Source organism: Balaenoptera acutorostrata, chromosome 7, assembly GCF_949987535.1.
Source record: "Balaenoptera acutorostrata chromosome 7, mBalAcu1.1, whole genome shotgun sequence".
NCBI classification, from domain to species: Eukaryota; Metazoa; Chordata; class Mammalia; order Artiodactyla; family Balaenopteridae; genus Balaenoptera; species Balaenoptera acutorostrata.
In genome coordinates, this window is record NC_080070.1 from 29277631 (window position 1) to 29299759 (window position 22129).

General features: G+C 35.7%; 1 protein-coding gene and 1 non-coding gene across 15 annotated transcripts in view; one reads left to right on the forward strand and one right to left on the reverse strand.

The window, feature by feature from the left end:
* CADPS2 (calcium dependent secretion activator 2) overlaps positions 1-22129 on the forward strand; it is a 545377-nt gene that overhangs the window by 322844 nt on the left and 200404 nt on the right. For all 14 annotated transcript variants that reach the window (XM_057549848.1, XM_057549852.1, XM_057549849.1 and 11 more), the window contains exon 9: positions 20154-20220. In XM_057549848.1, coding sequence (XP_057405831.1) covers positions 20154-20220 — 67 coding nt within the window. The remainder of the gene's footprint in view (positions 1-20153; positions 20221-22129) is intronic.
* Positions 6560-6632, reverse strand: TRNAR-UCU (transfer RNA arginine (anticodon UCU)). Its single transcript has one exon. It is a non-coding gene; the product is annotated as a tRNA-Arg (tRNA).

Below are 22129 nucleotides of genomic sequence, written 5' to 3' on the forward strand. Positions count from 1 at the left end.
GAAGCACTGGATTAGAATAAGTGAATGTCGACATACTTTAAAAATTTCTAACTGTTAAAAATCATTAGGTTAAAAATTAACTTCTCAGATGTGCTTGAAATGTTGTGAAAATGTGTTTCTCAGGAAAGTTTTCTCCCCTACATTAACAATAAATGAGTCTAAATTTATTTTTTTGTTCATGATTATACAGCTGGGTCCATATGAATCACAACAGTTAGTTGATTAGTCACTTTCATCCCCCCTCTCAAAAAAGAAACCAGTTTTAATCATCTGTTTTATATTATGTAAATAAATAAGCCAATTAATGGAGTTTCTCAAATTTAACTCCTTGTGATAGTAACAAGACATGACCTAGATTTTAACATAATGCTGCTAACAGTATTACATCTTAATAGTATCTTTATATTTATTATATAAATATAATATATATATTGGGTCATTTGATCCTAATGATAACCCTTTAAGGCAATTAAGAACCAATCATTAGCTCTATTTACAGTTAAGAAAAACTGAGGCTCAACTGAGAACAGTTTCAGAATTCTTATCTAAGTGTGTTCCTCTGTCTCTGAGAGTTAGTGGAAACTACTGGGAGAGAATGCCTCTGCCCTTAAAAGAACAACTCCAAACCTCCAACGATTTGAGTCAGGTAGGAGAATCTTCTGGAAATACGGTGACTGGACTGTGAGGGTGGGACCGAGTTTTCCCTTCCTGGAGATATTCTCTCACATCCTTCCTCCGTCCTGTGCTAGACCTCAGACATGCCCTACCTGCATCTCATTCTCTTTCTCTCCCATGATAGACTTCCCTTCCTATTTCTCTTTGGTCAGCTAGAATAAGGTAGAGCTTTTGAGTCTTCATGCTAAGGGAGAACAAATAAGAAAGTAATCAAAGAGAATATAAGAAACTACCAGTAAAGCTTGCCATTATTCTGTAGATTCTGACCTGTTTATCTACCATCCTGGGATACTAGGGGATCTATCCAAAAAGCTGGCCTGAGTTAGATGGCATTTCATGCGGGTCCCCTGCTATTTTGCTCTTAGTCTTTTCTCCAAATGAAGACTCCTACATTAACGCCCAGCGCCAGGGAGCGGCCTCCTGTTTAAGTAAGTAAACCCCTCCCATTCACAACCAGTCCAGCAACTAGGACAGGATGTACCTCACCCAATGTACAAGGGGTGGTCTTGATATTCCTGTTCTGAGCTCAAGACCACCTTCTCCATATATGAGAGGTCAAACCTTAGGTGAAGAGAAGCATTTTATGTATATATCAGTAGAAGCTGGGACCTGTTCCCTCACAGTTAACTACAACTGTGAAGTGAATCTTGTAGCAAAGTCAGAAAGTATGTTCAGTGAGTGTTGCTAATTAAAACTTAAAGGTGGTCCTTAATATGTAGTTTCTATAGCGTTGAAAGTATCGGAAGTTGGTTATAAACTGTATGTTTCCTGTCGTTTGTAGCAATAACTATACCTACCTAATAGGATCGTTAATGAGTATTAATCAAGATAATATATGTAAAATACAAAGTACAATGCCTGGAATTCAGTAAATCTCAAAAAATGAAATGTAACCTGTTATAAAGAAAACAATGATGAAATGCATTGTGAATAGTTACCTGATACGAAGAATATCAACATAGGATGTGTGCTATGATGGGATATATTCTGATGTAATATTATAGTCTGTCATTTTACTCACTTTTTTTGGTTTTTGGTTTTTTTGATTTTTTTAAATTTCAGATTGATTCAAAAGGTTAACTTGAATGCTAGCAAAATAAGTCTAACTTATTTAAACCTTTTTAAATTTCAGACTTTATTGTTTAAAATTGCCTTGATGTTTACTAGAGTTCTGTATTTCTCTTTAGAGTTCATAAATACATTTTAATTTTATTTGATGATTAAGGATCATTTATTCACCTTTGGTCATCTGTCTGATTCTCTCTGGCTTATAGGTACTCCCATGGTAGTTTATCTTCACTATTCATCGTATTTTCTACCTTTTGTTAATGTTTATGGTGAGCATATCTTCCGTCCTAAAATGCACAAAGTAAATATAAATCAATTATCACTAAGGAGCAGCAACTCCAGGATATGTCTTATAGTCTCTGCAGTGAGGGTTTTTTTTTTTTTTTTGTCTATTTCCTCTAATTATAGAGAGAGGAAGGGGTAGGGCCTCTCATAAATTGAAAATTATTTGGATTCTTAACAATTACAATTACAGTGTAATTTATGTTAACTTTCTAATAATCCGTGCATCCCACTAAAAAGCAGATATATATGTGCCTGCAACTGAATCACATCCCACACCCAGAGATGCAATTATGATATGGACCTTCAAACAAGATTCTCATTTCTTTTGCTAGGAAAAAAAATATCCTGCCTTCTTAATTGAAAATGAACAGATCTTAAATTCTTCTGCTTTAGGTGGTGCCCTGATATGGAGAGAGGGGAAAAAAGCTATTTAGAGATCATTGTCATCTGTGTACTGATTTTTTTACACTCCATATTATTATGGTTGTGGTTATTTATTAAGAAAAATCCAGAGATACCTTCAGAATGGTTTCAGTTCTTTTCTGTGAAGTAATCTTGACATTATACAAATTCATCGGACAATTCTAGTCTTTGTCCCTAGCTGTATGACTAAATGGGAGAGAGCCTCTGCTTATATTCATTTTAAAATTAGGTGTTTGTATACTTTTTAAATAAATAGTAAAATGGTTGTATAATCTCCTTTCCTCCATCTGTGTTTCTCTCTCTTCCACATCTATTACTTTTGCTGGTAGATTAATAACTCTGTCAAATTAAGATGGGAATATTGACTTACTTGAACTAACGTATATTTGTGTTGTTTTGCGGAAGAATGTGCTGATTTCCTGTACTGACACATGCAAGAAAGAAAAGGACCAGATTTTGTTCCAGTGTTGCATTTTAGAGGGAAGTACCTCACAAGAATCTTTGGAAATGGTGTTAAAGTTGTCCTTTGACAAAAGTAGTAATATATTTCTCCAGTAGATGGTGCAAGCATTCCCCCCCAAAACATGAAGTGTTTTTATCTACTGAATGGAGAACTTGATAATAAAGGTGGCATTATTTAAGTAGTATTAAGTAATCTTCAAGACGTTTTCTTTTTTTTTAAATGTAAGAAAATGTTAGAAGGTGAAGTGGTAGTTCATTTTGGACATATCAAACTTGTCAAGACATTTTATCACATTAATACAGAAAAACTTTAATGTTTAGCACTATATGAATAATCAAAGATGTCACTAATGTTAGTTTTAACCAAAAATATCTGAGACTTGAAATTCTGAATATGTTTTGTTAAATGTCAAAGGTTTTTTTTTCTATTGACTATCTTGATTTCATTTTTCTTTGTATCCTGCATTCATAGGCAGAAGCATTGTCTATAGTTTAATAAGCAAGTAAGTAAATAAGTGGAATTCTTAAGCTTTAAGTTAAAGGAGAAAAAGAAACATCTTACAAGTGTAGCCCAATGAATCCCAACCTGATTGTACATAGCCCTCTTATTACTGTTACCTTTATTTTGTTATTCATTCTCCTCCAAATAAATAGATGCATGTGAGAGAGAAACTGAACATTGAAGTGTACTTTTTCATAGCAGTCTAGAGTTTTTTAGTAGGTTGATAGGTAGCAATTTCTTAAGAACCTAAGGAATTCAGTAGCTGGGTAAGATAATAATGTACTCTATAGAAATATTGCTTTTATCTGATGAATGAAAAGAACTAGGTGTTTTGTTGTAACTTGTGTGATATTATAGTTATACTTCATTGTAGGAAAATGTATACTTAAATTTTTGTGCCACTCTTCAAAAGTCTTTTTTTCGTAAATGGGAAAAGTTGAAAAATTCATTGCCACTCTCCCCAACCTTTTCCAAAGAGTCCTTTAAAAAGTTAGATTGAAATAGTTTTCAGTATATACTACTACTACTACTATCATAAAGATGATGATAATGATGATGCCTTCGTTTACATTGTGCTTTATAATTTCAAAGGCTCCTTTACACACATCATTTAACTAGATTTTTGTAATGACACTATCTGTTATAATCAGAACAAATATTGCTATTTCTATTTTACAGGTGAAAAATAGTGAAAGTCACACCAGGCACATAGCAGTTAAAAGTTAAAGAGACTTAAAATCATTCATTCGTTTACCCTCTCACTCTCTCTTTCTCTGTCATTCTTCTCTCTGTCTCTCATATTTTCACTCTTTCATCTCTATTTGGAAAAAGCTCTTATTCTGTGCCCCAATATTTGCTTCCATGTGGAGGAATATCCATGACAGTAATACTCCTGGCTTCTCTCTACCCCCTTTTTTTTTTCTTTTTTTTTGACGCATCTGATTAGTTAGCTTGAGAGCAGGGGCTGGGCATGCAGAGATCAGCCCTTTCCACTCCATTTGTCCCTGGAACACCTGTTCAAGCAACTGCTTGCCGCTGCTCCCTGCGTGAGTTTGTCAGGGGCGGGATCTCCACGTGGGCAGGCATGGCCTGACCAGCGCTCTCTGTCCCTGGAGTGGGGAAAGTATGTCTGATAATAATACTGAACCTCATAAGGGAGCCCACTTCTTACAGAAATAAGCCACATTCTTCAGTATTATTGTTATCACTAATAAGGTGATCTTTTAACTCTTGTTAACAACTCTTTGTCTTTAGCCAATTTGCTCGGAACTCAGGCAAAGAAAAGAGGTACTAAATTATTGGGCCTTCTCAAAAACTCAAACCATGTTTGTATATCATGAAAGTTAAAATATATATATGTGTGTGTGTGTGTGTATATATATATATATATATATATATATATACATACATACATACATTATATATATACATATATATATATATTAGCGGGAGTTAGAAATCTTTAGACATAGAATATATTCTATTGCATTTTAACTTAAAGGCCCCAGTGATACTGTGACCTTGGGGCTATTTTCAGCTGTGGTTCAAACTGTCTTGCCAGAAACCCTGGGAGTCCCTTTCGTGACTGATGGGCTTGTAGGTGAACTGGACTCCTGCACCTCAGTTCCTCCTTTCCCAGCAGCCACTTCATCTTTCCTCTGTGTTCTGAGCTTCTATATTAAGTTAAATATCAGGATAAAATTCTGCTGCTAAAACTTTGAATACTCCTGATTAGATAAATATGAAAATACCAACTTTATGGAAAATCCAAAGTCTGTCTAAGGCTTTTTCTTTTACATATATATATATTATATAAATTTTTGCTGAAGATTTACTTTCTTCATTATGTTCTTATAATCATTCCTAATGACAAGACAAGAAATAGTCATTTAGTCATTCCAAAAACGCTTACGGAATATCTGCTGTATAAAGTCACAGTGCTGAGACAGGGTGTTGAGTGGTGACTGATGTGGTCCTTACCCTCACGGACCTTACTGTGTTGTGTTGGAAATAGACATTCATCCAATGTGCCATGCCATACACCATGGCAGGGCTGTGGAAGGAATGTCCACATCTCACCAAACACATGTAAGAAGGGCGTATGACCTCATTAGGGATGTCAGGGAGGGCTTCTCTGAGAAAGTGATAGTTGAACTCTGAGGGATGGGAAGAAATTGGAAACATGAGAGGCGAGAACTAAATGAATTTAAATTGTTGGAAATGGATGGAACTGTAAGATATGTGGGACTGATGGGGTAAGACAGCCAACACACAAACAACCAGGGGAGCAGCGAGAACTCAGAGTATTGGTACAAAGGAGTACTTGGTGTCAAAAAAAAAAAAAAACAAAAAAGCCAAGAAAAGTATCAAAGGATCTCAGCACAGGAATGTTCCAGATATGAGCTGTCTTGGAAATGTCTGTGACCAACTAATAAGTCTAGAATTCAAGAGCAGGGTGTCAGAGAAAGATTAGCCAGAACAAGAGCAAAGCTGCGTCCTCAGCCTGGAGTATTGGGCAGCTTCTCAAAACAACCACTTAAGCTCAGAGGAACAGGGACTGAGACGCTGAGGCCAAGGTACAAGGTCGGAGCTGGCAGGACAGCAAGGGGATCTCACTGCTCAGTCCAAATCTTGACCCAGAACTCAGAGTTCTCCTTGATGGCAGCTAAGATTGGTCACAAAGCACAAAAGTGAAGTTCAAGTGATACCATTCAGGTAAAACAAGGCTGTTGCAGAATGCTGAGTGTCAGGAGGAATTCAAATACCTTTACAGATAACTCACATGAAGATAAGTTAAAGATGGACGTAGACAGTTTGTTTTCTAAATTTTCAGAGCCCTCCAAAAATGTCCTCATTAACTAAGACCAGAGAATAACATTATAGAAAAAGAGACCTTTCTGGAATCAAACATAATCTATGGCGATGATGATCCAAATTTTACAGAAGACTTTTTGTTTTCAAATATAAATGTTTATAGCTTCTAAGTAAAGCAATGTCAGAAGTGAAGAGGACTTTTAAAAAATATTTATTTGTTTGCCTATTTATTTTGGCTGCGCTGGGTCTTAGTTGCAACATGTGGGATTTTTTTTTTTTTTTAGTTGCAGCATGCAGGCTTCTTAGTTGCAGCATGCATGCGGGATCTAGTTCCCTGACCAGGGATCGAACCCGGGGCCCCTGCATCAGAAGCGCGGAGTCTTACCCACTGGACCACCAGGGAAGTCCTTGAAGAGGATATTTTTAATCATGATTAGGATATTAGTTAATTCTGAACAGAATGCAAAAACCAAGTTATATGGTTGTAGTGCTTAAAGACTCATTAGCAGTTATCTAGTCCAGCTAACTTCCCAGAGTGTGTGCTGGAGAACGTAACTCCTACATGGTCTTCTGTGAGAGAGAGTCTGTAATTTTGGAGACGCTGCCTGCACTATTCTCCCCCCTCCTGTCCTCACTCCTCAGCGTCTCATTTCCCAGGTCTATTACAGGCTCTTACTAGTCCTCACACACAGAACACTTAGCTTTGTTTAGCTCAATATCTCTCACATTTATTTGCCTGCCAAACCCGTTCTGTCTTTGTGTACTACTTCTTTCTATCCAGATGTCCTGAGACACACAGTGGAAAACACTGAATCCCAAATTATCTTCTCGATGATTTTCTTTTTAGAGTGTGCGCAGTTTATAAAATGGGCATTTCATGTACGTATTTCACTTGAATTTAGCCTAAATATGAAGCAGGTAGAACAGATATATCCACTTACGGAAGAGGAAACTGAGGCCTACAATATCTGTGTTAACTCAGGATTACCTATACTGTATATATAGTTTAAAAGTGTGTGACCATTTTGCATTGCTTTAGGAATTTTGTGCCCCAAAAGGGAAGGTATTTCCAATACCTTCCAATACCTTATAAATAATATGTACTATGATACATGCATAAAAGCCTTTGCTAAAACTTTTGTTTCCTTATTTCCAAACCATTTGCGTTTTCAGGGAGAAGAAAGCTTAATGGATTGTATCACAAAAATATCTAGGAGCGCCTAAGTAAATTATTTCATTTTCATCACCACGTGTGCCAGAGGTTTTTTGCTAAATGGTGAGGAGCTCCTTCCCTTTGGAATGTGTCATAGCCCCTAGAGAGTCACATCTTCATAGCGTCTACCCTCCACCCTTCTCCCAGGAGATGGAGGCATAGGCTTGACTCTAAGCAAGTTTGCCTGGTTGGGGTAGGTTACTCAGTACAGTCTTGTGACATTTTTTCCCTCTTATCCTCTTCTGAGACATTTTATAATCAACTTGGAAAGCTCACTAATTTTAACTTTTAACAAGGCAGTAAAGTTTCTGCACATGCAGAAAAGTAATATTATATTTCGAAGGACATTTAAACTGAGGAAAAACATGAAACCATGCCTACAAAGTATGCACTCTGTAGTAGAGTATATTAGAATGAGACCCTAACATATTTGTATAACTTTCTAAATATCGGCATTGGTAAGATCATGAACCATTAAAAAATATGTATTGGGGCACTTTTTCTGCTAATTGAGATATAAAAGGGTACTGATGATCAGTTATCAAAAAATATAGGAAAAACTGCCTTTATAACAAAAGACTTCTCTGTACAGTTTGATTTAGTTCCATGGTTTGGCTTGTGTTTAGTTGTTTAAAACTACTTTTTGTAGAACTGCTTATAGTGTAATTGACCCAGATCAGTTTTGTTTCTAGGTGGTAGTGCATTGCCATTTATATTAGAACACCTTCTTTAAGAGTGGTCACTTGTAGATCTTGATGTCTCAATCTGAGGGTGGAATAGGGCTTTATGGTCTTCTCATCTTGGCAGTTTGTCTATATTCATATTCTAGTTTGTGAATAGCAAGCCAATTTTTAAAAATATTTATTTATTTATTTGGTTGCGCTGGGTCTTAGTTGAGGCTCGAGGGCTCCTTAGCTGCAGCATGTGAACTCTTAGTTGCAGCATGCATGTGGGACCTAGTTCCCTGACCAGGGATTGAACCCGGGCCCCCTACATTGGGAGTGCAGAGTCTTAACCACTGCGCCACCAGGGAAGTCCCAGCAAGCCAGTTTTTAAAGGATAGCATTTATACCTTAGACTGTTAGACTTAATCTGAAAATGCTGATATGAGCTCAAGTTTAACTCCCATCTAGCTGAGATTAAACTAGCAGAAGATGAGACTTCTCAGAAAAAGGGTGGGGGGAGGCAGTTCATGTTACTGATTCTACAAAATGTGATACAGAAAATGAAGAGCTACATTTTATTCCTTTGCTGTTACAGGTCTCCTGCTGACATAGCACACGCATTTTAACTTCTTACTCAACAATAGGAGTTTCTGATTTTTCATTTTCATTCATCATTTCTTTCAAAATGTTCTGTGATTTTGTTTGGTGATGATCCTCTCCTTGCATCCTCACCTCTTGTTCTCTTTCCCATAAGAATTCAGGAAGTATATAAAAGCCAACTGGGAAGTATTTACTTCTAGGTTTCTTAATGCCCAGGTCACACTGCTGTTTTGAATCAGTTTCTTTTTCTCATCCATAGCTGAAAACAAAACCAAAAAAAAAAAAAAAAAAAAAAAAAAGGCTTAATCTTGTGGGGTTAAATAAAGGAAAGAATGTAGTGAAAGAAGGAAGATTCCTTTTATGCGGGGAAGCTGTGAGCACAGACTGTGCGGGGAATGACTGAAAGTGCCTGAGGGCATTTGGTCCCTATTGGTTTTCACATCAAATGCAGTGGTGCCCACGGATAGCCTGTATTGTTGTCAGTTAAATGGGATCATGAGTGTCTGAAAGGTGTTTGAGAATGAACCGAAAATCATTTTCACAAGTGGATGATTACTTCTGCCACATGTTAACCGAACTCTATCAGAATGGCCCAGATTTTTGAGCCTGCATTAATTGCTCTTTCAACCTTGACTGAGGTTTCTCTTTAAGAAAGCCCTTTCCAGGACTAAACTACTCTATATATTGATTTTTTTCTTTCTGTATTTTTCCTTGAAAAATGAAGGCTTATAGAAGAATAGGCTTTATCATTCAACATGTAGATTGATTGTTCCATTTCTTTGAATAAAAAGCTAGAGTCATAAGTGATCTGCCAAAAGTAATAGTCTTTTTTTTTTCAAGCACCGAATAATTCCCAGTTTCTGTATACAATTATGTTTTTCAAATATTCATTAGTGATGATTTTTCACCATAAAGTAAAACCATGAACTCCCACACCATGGACTCCGTGCAAATAAATCATCATATTCTCCTTTCTATTAGAACTGTATGCCGCCACTCTAATTGAAACTAAACTACAATATTTAGTAATATGTCTGGAGAATTTGTGTATGTTGAAGTGTTCTTTGAACAATCTTCAAGTTAGAAAGGTTTTAATAAGGTGCTTTTAAAACGTTTGGATAGATGAGTTCTTTATTTCATATTACCATTTTCTATTTCAAATATGGCATAGAGAATATTAGCTGTTTCTTTACTATACTAGAAAAATATAGGGTATATTGTAGTTTAGACATACTGTGTTACGAAGATGAGTTAAATCTCAGTTTTTAAAACTAATCAAAATGAGCTCTTGAAATTTCATTAACTTTTGTGACTATATATATTAGCAAATAATATATAACATTTATAGAAAATGGCTTAATTTATTAGTAAAACTAATTTCAGAGGTTTTTTTGGCTTAAAGGAAGGCAAATCACAGAATGTTATATGGGAATCTGTTTTTTTTTTAAAAAAATACTCAAAGGGGTACTGAATAAAAGACAAGCATTTAAAGTAGTTTTATTTTACAAGCATTGCAATGTGAACATGTGATGAAATGTAAATATCTACTTGAAAATTCAGCAAAAATAATATTTGCTTCATATTTTACTGATTTTTGTTTTGCTTGAAGATTATTTTTACCAAGCTTCATTTTACTCAATAAATATATTGAGACCATTTTTTTGGTAATAGAGTAATGTATGTTGTTAATGATCAACATATCTCTACAGAAAAGTTTTTATTCCTGTTGTCACAGAACATTCTGATGGATTTCATTAAGACTCTGCTTTTGTTTGTCCACAAATGAAAACTTTTAGAAGCAACTGTGGTATGTGTTCCAGTTGGCGTCTTAAGTTAACAGATAACTCTTTTAAGGATCACGTTGAGACCATAGAGATCGTATAATTTTTAAGTATTGAGATTCTCTAATGACCATATATAAATGTGATGTAGTAGATGAAAAATAATGACCCGTTTGCCTTGTTGATAGTAACTGTATTGACTTGAGGTTTGGCTATACCAAAACTTTTATTTTCTCTTTTTTTTTTTTTCTCTTTTCTTGACATTTTTCCTAACAGCCTGGTACATAAGCTATGTCCATACCATATTTTAAATATACAAGCAAAAATTCATAAAGTTCATTGTCTCTTAGCTTTGATATTTGAGGATAGAGCACGACCTAAGAATAGTTAGAAATAATACCAAAAAAAAAGTCGTAGGTGAGTGGAGCATTGATAACATGTTAGTTTGTTTTGTGCCTTGTTTCCTAGCTGATTCCTATGTTTCTTTGGGTGAAATAGTACTCTCCAGTAGAAACAGCCCTAGAAGAGGGATTAATACTTTAAGATTATTGCTGTATTTATACTGATTTATAAAACCAAATGCTTCAAGGCTTTACTCTTATGTGTTAAATCCGAGCTTTGTATCAGGGCTGCTAATTTCTTTGTTACCTAATCCCATGTAAGAAGAGAAGATTTTAAAGTTAAGCAGGCAATTTTTTGTTCAAAGGGAACAGCTTCTTAATACCTTACTTAAGTTGGGTGTATTGATGAAAGCAAACACTTTAAAATAGTATCTGAGCAGTTATTTTTAAATAACCCAAAATACTCTATAGTTACATGAGTATTGTGATGTATTGGAAATATTTCGATGGAAAAAGTGTTATATTGAGTATCAGTTTAGCATTGGAAATATGTGCTTTTGAACTGTGTTACATACAATAGAATATATCTTCTGTCCCCATTTAAATAATCTTGAATCAAATTTAACTCCGATTAGGGAATTTTTTTCCTGGAGTCATACTCTAATATAGAGTACTGGAGAATGTAATATGACTACGACTGAAAACTGCTGGTATGTGTTCCTTTTCCATCCATTTCTTTGTTGGTTTTTTTTTTTGGCCATGCCACCCGGCTTGTTGCATCTTAGTTCCCGGACCAGCGATCGAACCTGGGCCCCCTGCAGTGGAAGTTCAGAGTCCTAACCACTGGACCAGCAGGGAATTCACTCTATCCATTTCTTAGTAACTGAGATAATTTAACAAGGGTGAGAAAACATGTTTTGTTTAAAATCAGATTCTGTAGGTTGATGAAAATGAATCATGTTGAAAGCCCCACCAAAACTAAAACAAAAGACTTGCTTTTGGTTTGCTCTTTAAAACCTCTTTAAATAAGGTGACAAAAATTCACTCATTAGAGAATGTTGGTCTCATGCTGTGTGATAAATATTTATTTTATTGGGTAACATAAATTGTCACACAAAACCCAGTTAAATGTGTTTTCCCAGTTTGCCTGGTATTTGGCAGGTCTAATTTACATACTCTTAAAAAAAACTTTTTAAATTTGAGATAATCCTACAATTGAGAGGAAGCTAGTAATGACTCAGCAGGTTACTAAATATTCCGGGAGAATACAGTTGCATAGCAGACCGCACCCCCTTAACAACATTACTATACGAGCCAAGGTACTCTGTCTGTCCCAGATGACAAATGCACTTCTTGGATGATGTTCTCTACACCTTTATGGGGTAGAATCAGATTTCATAAAGCTTTAAAAAAATGAATTTTTCCAGAGTTCAGACAGCAAGAAAATAATATTAATAATAGATTTCTTAAATTCTAAACTATTTTTATAAAACAGAAATAAGTGGCAAGTAAATAACTCTCAAGGATTTGTTTAATCATCACTATTGCCATTGTATGTCAAATAGATTTGGTCCTACCAGGCGTACCTTCTCCTTTTACAGGACTATGCAGTTGTAATTGATGTTCATGGTAATGACCCCAAGATGTTTATAGGGTCCTTTTCTAAATCATTAAAGAATGATCAAATTGTATTTTATGACTATTTGAAGTCAACCTATTATATACAAATTCTTTAAAAATTCATTATAGATGAATATACATTCTCTCTATGTAGAATAACTCATTTTTCAGTAATCATTGCTGTGTAAGTATAATGAATGAATCTATTGCCTAGTGTAACATAATATGTTAAATGTAACTTTAGTGTATTTTTCTGAAATTAAAAAAAACTTATTGGATTTTTATCCATAAAAGAGATAATTTATAACCTAACACTCAACATTAAAAACAACAACAACAAAAAATGGAACTGAATTCAACAGCAGTGCTAGGCATAAAGATGAGTTAGGAGAGAATGCATCTTGAGTGATGAATTGGGCGATTGGGATTGACATGTATACAGTGATGTGTATAAAATTGATGACTAATAAAAAAAAATCCAACGCAGTCAAAAATAAAAATAAATAAAATAAATAAATTAAAAAACAAAAGAATGCATCTTGGTTTTTACAGATGCTTTCTAATAAATGGATTATCTGACTGTAACCAAATATTCAAATGATTTTAGATCCTTTTTCCTTACTTTCTTTACACTTTAATCGTCCCCTGATAAGACCACCCACCTACAAAGAATTTAGACTGCTGTAAATATCAGAACTTAAGAATAGCTTTGAAAACTGGAAAACCCATTTAACCATTAAAGTTTATAGGAATTTGCCACTGTACTCAAGATAAAGTGACAAAGATCCTCATCTTTGGTCTATAGATATTCAACTTAGTCATGTCAGAAATATTGTTTATGGAGCTCTAATGCCCACATCCTTCAGATCCTTAATAAAAGTGATTTTTTTCTAATGATAAAAGTAAGATGAGTTCTCATACATTGTTAATGACAATGCAAAATTGTACAGCCATGGAAAACAATTTGGCAGTTTCTTATAAAGTTAAACACACTTTCAGTGTAACTCAGTAATCCCAATCCTAGATAATTACCTAGGAGAAATGCAAACATGTGCCCACACAAAGACTTATATGTGAATGGCTATAGCAGCTTTATTTACGATAGCCAAAAAGGTGGAAACAACTCAAATGTCCACCAACTGGTAAAAGGATAAACACATTGAAGTCATACATTGAAATAAAAAGGAATGAACTCCTGAGACAGACAAAAGCTGAATCTCAAAAACTTTATACTGAGTGAAAGATGCCAGACACCCAAAGGCTACATACTGTATAATTCCACTTATATGACATCCTGGAAAACAAAAAACTATAAGGTCAGAAATCAGATCAGTGGTTGCAAAGCTGCGAATGTGAGGAGGAGATGGATCATAAAAAGGCATGAAGGAGCCTTTGGGTGGGGGGGTGGAAGTGTTCTATAAATTCATTGTGGTGGTGGTTACATTCCTTCTATTTCAAGTTTCATCCAATTATACACCTAAAATGGGTGAATTTTACTTTAGGTAATCTACCAGTAAACCTTACTTAAATGACAACAACAACAAAAAAATGGAAGACATGCTCAAGATAGGAATTGTGAAAATGGAGAAAGGCATGAAGAAGAAAATAAAATTTATCTTTAATCTCACCAGCCAGATACTCACTTCAGGTTTCCCATTTTGATACATCTTTCTGGATTTTTATCCCCATGCATACAGTATAAGTTCATGTGACAGCTTTTTTAAAACAATATTATTATAATTTTCCATATCATTCTTTTTGGCCTCACTCTTTTTTTTTTTTTAAAAACATCTTTATTGGAGTATAATTGCTTTACAATGGTGTGTTAGTTTCTGCTTTATAACAGAGTGAATCAGTTATACATATACATATGTCCCCATATCTCTTCCCTCTTGCGTTTCCCTCCCTCCCACCCTCCCTATCCCACCCCTCTAGGTGGTCGCAAAGCACCGAGCTGATCTCCCTGTGCTATGCGGCTGCTTCCCACTAGCTAGCTATTTTACGTTTGGTAGTGTATGTATGTCCATGCCACTCTCTCACTTTGTCCCAGCTTACCCTTCCCCCTCCCTGTGTCCTCAAGTCCATTCTCTAGTAGGTCTGTGTCTTTATTCCCGTCTTGCCCCTAGGTTCTTCAAAACTTTTTTTTTTTTTAATCCATATATGTGTGTTAGCATACGGTATTTGTTTTTCTCTGACTTACTTCACTCTGTATGACAGACTCTAGGTCCATCCACCTCACTACAAATAACTCAGTTTTGTTTCTTTTTATGGCTGAGTAATATTCCATTGTCTATATGTGCCACATCTTCTTTTTCCATTCATCTGTTGGTGGACACTTAGGTTGCTTCCATGTCCTGGCTATTGTAAATAGAGCTGCAATGAACATTTTGGTACATGACTCTTCTTGAATTATGGTTTTCTCAGGTTATATGCCCAGTAGTGGGATATGGGTCGTATGATAGTTCTATTTTTAGTTTTTTAACGAACCTCCATACTGTTCTCCATAGTGGCTGTATCAATTTACATTCCCACCAACAGTGCAAGAGGGTTCCCTTTTCTCCACACCCTCTCCAGCATTTACTGTTTGTAGATTTTTTGATGATGGCCATTCTGACTGGTGTGAGGTGATACCTCACTGTAGTTTTGATTTGCATTTCTCAATGATTAGTGATGTTGAGCATCCTTTCATGTGTTTGTTGGCAATCTGTATATCTTCTTTGGAGAATGTCTATTTAGGTCTTCTGCCCATTTTTGGATTGGGTTGTTTGTTTTTTTGATATTGAGCTGCATGAGCTGCTTGTATATTTTGGAGATTAATCCTTTGTCAGTTGCTTCATTTGCAAATATTTTCCCCCATTCTGAGGGTTGTCTTTTGGTCTTGTTTATGGTTTCCTTTGCTGTGCAAAAGCTTTTAAGTTTCATTAGGTCCCATGTGTTTATTTTTGTTTTTATTTCCATTTCTCTAGGAGGTGGGTCAAAAAGGATCTTGCTGTGATTTATGTCGTAGAGTGTTCTGCCTATGTATTCCTCTAAGAATTTGATAGTGTCTGGCCTTACATCTAGGTCTTTAATCCATTTTGAGTTTATTTTTGTGTATGTGTGTTAGGGAGTGTTCTAATTTCATACTTTTACATGTAGCTGTCCAGTTTTCCCAGCACCACTTACTGAAGAGGCTATCTTTTCTCCACTGTATATTCTTGCCTCCTTTATCAAAGATAAGGTGACCATATGTGTGTGGGTTTATCTCTGGGCTTTCTCTCCTGTTCCATTGATCTATATTTCTGTTTTTGTGCCAGTACCATACTGTCTTGATTACTGTAGCTTTGTAGTATAGTCTGAAGTCAGAGAGCCTGATTCCTCCAGCTCCATTTTTCTTTCTCAAGATTGCTTTGGCTATTCGGGGTCTTTTGTGTTTCCATACAAATTGTGAAATTTTTTGTTCTAGTTCTGTGAAAAATGCCAGTGGTAGTTTGATAGGGATTGCACTGAATCTGTAGATTGCTTTGGGTAGTAGAGTCATTTTCACAATGTTGATTCTTCCAATCCAAGAACATGGTATATCTCTCCTTCTATTTGTATCATCTTTAGTTTCTTTCATCAGTGTCTTATAATTTTCTGCATACAGGTCTTTTGTCTCCTTAGGTAGGTTTATTCCTAGATATTTTATTCTTTTTGTTGCAGTGGTAAATGAGAGTGTTTTCTTAATTTCATTTTCAGATTTTTCATCATTAGTGTATAGGAATGCCAGAGATTTCTGTGCATTAATTTTGTATCCTGCTACTTTACCAAATTCATTGATTAGCTCTGGTAGTTTTCTGGGAGCATCTTTAGGATTCTCTCTGTACAGTATCATATCATCTGGAAACAGTGACAGCTTTACTTCTTCTTTTCCGACTTGGATTCCTTTTATTTCTTTTTCTTCTCTGATTGCTGTGGCTAAAACTTCCAAAACTATGTTGAATAATAGTGGTGAGAGTGGGCAACCTTGTCTTGTTCCTGATCTTAGTGGAAATGGTTTCAGTTTTTCACCGGTGAGAACAATGTTGGCTATGGGTTTGTCATATATGGCCTTTATTATGTTGAGGTAAGTTCCCTCTATGCCAACTTTCTGGAGGGTTTTTTATCATAAATGGGTGTTGAATTTTGTCAAAAGCTTTCTCTGCGTCTATTGAGATGATCATATGGTTCTTCTCCTTCAATTTGTTAATATGGTGTATCACGTTGATTGATTTGCATATATTGAAGAATCCTTGCATTCATGGGATAAACCCCAGTTGATCATGATGTATGATCGTTTTAATGTGCTGCTGGATTCTGTTTGCTAGTATTTTGTTGAGGATTTTTGCATCTATGTTCATTAGTGATATTGGCTTGTAGTTTTCTTTCTTTGTGACATCTTTGTCTGGTTTTGGTATCAGGCTGATGGTGGCCTCGTAGAATGAGTTTGGGGGTGTTCCTCCCTCTGCTATATTTTGGAAGAGTTTGAGAAGGATAGGTGTTAGCTCTTCTCTAAATGTTTGATAGAATTCGCCTGTGAAGCCATCTGACCCTGGGCTTTTGTTTTTGGCATCACTCTTAATGGCAACCTAATCATTTTAACTGCTTGATTCTTAGATGGTTTTTGAGTTTTTGCTCTTAAACAACGTTGATGAACATCTTTTTTCTTCATTCTCCCCTCAATTTTAAATGTGTCTTTTATGCCAGGAATCTGCTTTTATACAGTGAAAAAGCAGCTAGATGGTGATATTGATGCCTGATTCCAGAACTCATGCTTATAGTGAAAAATCTCAGATTTGTTGAAGTTTCATGTGTTCTTATTTGGTATAGTTATCTTTTCTGATATCTTTTATTTATGTTCAGAAATTTTGTATGTAAAATTTTTGTCTGGCTAATATGAAAACTAAAGGGCAGGAACTATCATATTTTTCCTACATAGCATTTGTAACATTTCCTTTATGCAGAAATGTTTACTTTTGTTGAATGTAACTTTTTTCTTACATAGAGACTAAAACTCTTATGAGCAATTTCTTTCTAGAAATGTTTGATCAATTGTGACTTCTTCTGTATATATTCTGTTGAATTCTAGTGCAATAGTGCATAATACCTCAAGGCCCAACATTCAAATGCTTACCTTGGTTCCAGTCTTGAATTGTCTTTTATTCTAATAATATCTTTCAGTATACACGTGTAAATCCACCCACCCCTCTGCTTTCTGTCGTCACAGAAACCATACCTTTTCATTCCAAATGTGGTGAGGCATCATTTTTAATGAGGTTGCAGATGACAGTATTATCCCTTATGCAGAACCTTCACTGTCTGCAAGACTTACACTTGCTTGTGGTGTTGATGGTTTGTGTACCCCTATTCACTTTCACTTATGTCTGATCTAGTAGCCCAGTAGCATGCTAAGTGAGACACGTTGAAGAACCAGCCTGTGGTCACAGGCAGCGGTTATTCCAGATGCCCTCTTGGCTCCTCAGCAGCTATTTGGTGCACACCTTGCTAGTGAACTTGTACAGAGAGCATCTGTCGTGTCCACAGTGTATAGCTCCTGAGGTCATTGCTATTAACCCTGTAATAGGAGCTTGGGTGTGTGCCTTTCAGCAGAGGAAAATTACATAGGGAAGACAGAAAGAGAGCAACTAAACACCCATCACTGGGACCATAGAAGAGAAATTAGAGGCTAGAGCAAAGATGGGGCAAAGGGTTTCAAGGGGCCCTCAGGAGGAGATAGTGAACAGGTGAGAACAGTAGCGGTAGATATTTCTGATGGACTCTAAATGCATTCGCATTACATCCACAAGCGCAGACGATAGGTCATCAAGGGTATTCTGAGAACCAAATAGAAGTTCGCCAAACCCTTCAGCTAGCTGATGTGTCTGAGAGAAAGAAAATATATAATTAATTTGGGCAGTTTTGGGTGATGCTTTCCAGGCAAGAGCCTAGGATTTATGTTGACTTTTAGTAACCCCATGTTTGTTTGTATGTTTTTATTCAGAAAATTTAGAAATACAGGGAATAAAGAAGGCAACTCAAATCTTCCATAATCCCACCACTCAAAGGCACTATTACTAAAATTTTGGATTATCTATTTCGTATTTTTTTTTACAAATTTCAAATCACTAAGTATTTATGTATCAATAGTTTTGAATCTGCTCTTTTCCCATAACATTATGCAATGAGATTTTCTTTATGTTATTTTATCAAAAATATTTTTTCAGTGGCATAGTATTTCTATGCATTTTCCAGCATTTATTAAACATTCACCTACTGTTGGACGTTTAAGTAGTTACCTTTTTCATAATGTAAATAACGCTGTTCTAAGTATCCATGTAGCATACATCTTTGTGTGTGTATCTAATTATTTCCTTAATTCCATGATGAAGAGGTGGAGACCGTTTCTATATACTGCCATGTTATCCTGCAGGAAGGTGGTCTTATGTTACACTCCACTAGCAGTGAATAAGAAATCCCATCATTTCAGCACACCTTAGCTAATATCCCATATTTTTTTCAAAAGGGGGCAAAGAGTATGTTTGTTTTGTTTTACAAAAGAGAATTATTTTCATAAGACAGAAACTAAAAATTCAAGCTAAGGTTTCAGTTTTTAAAATTGAGAGAAAGTCTGAAGACTTTAAGCCCCTAAACAAACTATTAGCTATAGTCCTTTTTTTAAATCACTCAGAATTGTTTATAAATTAAGTTAGTTTGAATAGCCTCTGCAGTGTTAAACCTCCACATTAGCAAAAGGGATTGTGATAAAATATTGAAAAGTCTTACTTTAATTTAAAAATTAGCTCTCCATTTGTCATATTTTAAACTTCTAACAATGTTTTCCACTTTTGTAGGAGGTATGTGGTATAATTTTAAATAGCTCTCCATGACACACTCATACTTGATTAATTTTTAATTTCTTCTCTTTCCTCCTTGATACTGAAGCTTACATCTGTATATTCAGTAAGAACAAAAGTTCTCTTCTCCAATGATTGACGACTTGAATCATTTCAATTCAGGTTACTAATAGCAGTGCAAAGTTAAACAAAAGCCTTGGTTGAAACTGTGTTACATTATACAGTGTCGTCTTCATTATTATCTAAATTTCATAGTTAGGAAAATTTGCAGTAAGAAGCTTGCATAAGTCAGGCAAATCTCCGAATTATGGAGCTGGCAGGGACCTCAGAAATCATCACATCCAGTCCTTTCATTTGATAGTTGAGGAAATGGAAACTGAGATTGGTGCAGGCACATCTCGGGAACACTCAGCTGGGCAGCGACCCTTCACCATGGGTTCTGGACTCTGCAGCCAGTACCCTGCCAGGCCACACTCCTCAGCCCCAGTCACCTGCGAGCTGAAACATTTGGTACTATAGCCTCAATTTGTAGCCTTTGTCTCTCCTAAGAAATATGTGCAAGAATAAAACTCCTACTGCTTCTTTGATTATCCTTTCTAACTCCAACTTCGCTCAATTTGTGGGAAGAACTGACAATTGATAATCCACATAAATCAATTCCCTTTCAAAAAGCCTTAGAACAGGTTCAGTCATTTTGTAACACAGAAGCTGCGTGCTGTCACAGATTCCAAATGAACTAAACTTTGCCTTTAGCAGGCTTGTCGCAAGAATAAATACCTATGGAAGAAATACGATTACGTGGGACCACACCATTATTCATGTAAAGTATTCTTTTACTTGTTTTTCTTACCAGATATCTGTATGCCCTTGGACAGAAGGTCTGGAAAAGATGGAAAAAACGTTACTTTGTTCTTGTTCAGGTAAGTAGATTTTTTTCCTGTTACATAATCACTCTAAGCCCTTCTCAAATTTTGTGTGGGTTGTATCTATCAATATTCACTGTATCAGAAATTAAAACTGAGAAATTTAAAAAATATTTCAATTCATTTTAAAATAAAAGTGGTAAGTCCATTATATGCCAACGCAAATAACCTTTTTATTTAAAATAACTATTTTTCAGGCCAAACATTTTAGTGATATGAGTGGCATTATTTTATGCTTTTGTACCCCTCTTTAATGTTCTGGCTTAATAAAATAGAATGCAGCTGCATTTTCACATCAGCTTCTGCCTTCAATCTGTTGCAATCTCAGGTGAAATTTAGCCTCTGGAAAACTCCACTATGCGCTCTTGAGAGAGTAAGTGTGAAACAGGCAAAGATGTTTGAATATTGTTAGAAAAATGGTGTTGACTTCACAAGTCCCTGAAAGGATCTTGAAGAGCTCCAGGATCCCAAGAGCATACCTCGAGAGTCACTGCATTGTTCTGATAGTTCATGGATAAAACTTAGTACATAGAAACATGCATTTTTATAAAAATGTACCATATATATCACTTATTCACATGTACAGGTCTTTAAATTACCTTGACTGGTAGATTTGTTTGTGATAGGATTCTGAATGTAGACAGGTTATTGGAATGTACACTTCAGTTGACTCTTTTCAGTTTTGGTTTGGTTTTTGAATCATGGATGACCTTTGCTCATGGAATATACACATTTAGTTAAAGTTACATTAAAGAATAACTTTGAGTAATAGTCATTCCATTTCATGATAAATGCAAGCTGTTTTGTTCCCAGTGAATATTTACGAAAAGAGAAGCTCTCTTGGGATCCTTAACACAAAACAGTCTGTAAAATCTCATCGATTCCTATTCACACATTAAGTAGTTTAAATAGCCCAGATCAGATTAACATGGTGAAATTCCAAGGAAGGAGAATTATTTGCTGTCTTCCAGAAATAAAGCCGTCTATCAACTGCTAGATAAAATTATTTTATTGATGGGCCATAATAGCATGGTAACTTCATGAAAAGTATAACCTTTTCATCAAAAGTGCTTTTTTTCCCCTGGGTGAAGTGTGACTTTTTCTTATGTAAATAGAACCAATATTTGGTCAGCCAGTTTAATAAAAGATGCACACATGTGCGCACACACACTGACAATCTTTTGATATAAACCCCAAGCATTTGCTTTGAGAAAGGACTCCCTGTTGGGAGTTCTCAGTGATCTTCCTCCAAAAACCACACCTATAAGCCATCTTCTTTGGTTTCCAGGTTTAATTTCTTGACGTTGGCACAAGAATTGAAATGCATTTACCAGGCAGTTTGAGTGCAGATCTTTCTCCACTTATAGATGTCTCACCCACATCTAATTTGGCAAGTTTGTGTTAGTGACTTGTCTTTGTCAAAGCTTTCCAAGCATTCAACTGATTTTTTTGTAGGAAGTGCAGCTTCTTTTTCATAGTCATATGTCATTCATTTACATAGAATCTCATAAGTTCCCATCCCGTAAGTTCAATAGCTGATGTTATTGGCCTAAGCAAACCCTACTGACTCTTAGCAAGCATAGAGTTTAACTGGTGGAAATATGTATGAGAGCACATGAGAATGTCACCCAGTAACCACAGATGTTCAACATGTCATACCTTTTAGTCATTATGGTTTTTTTAGAGCAGTTTTAGGTTCACAACAATGTTTAAGGGAAGGTACAGAGATTTCCTGTATATCCTCTGTCCCCAGACATAGCCTCCTCCACTGTCAACATCACTCACCAGAGCGGTACATTTGTTACCAAGGATGAACCTACGTTGACACATCATCTGCATCAAAAGTCCGTAGTTTTTATTAGGGTTCACATTTGGTGTTGTACCTCTGTGTATTTGGACAAACATA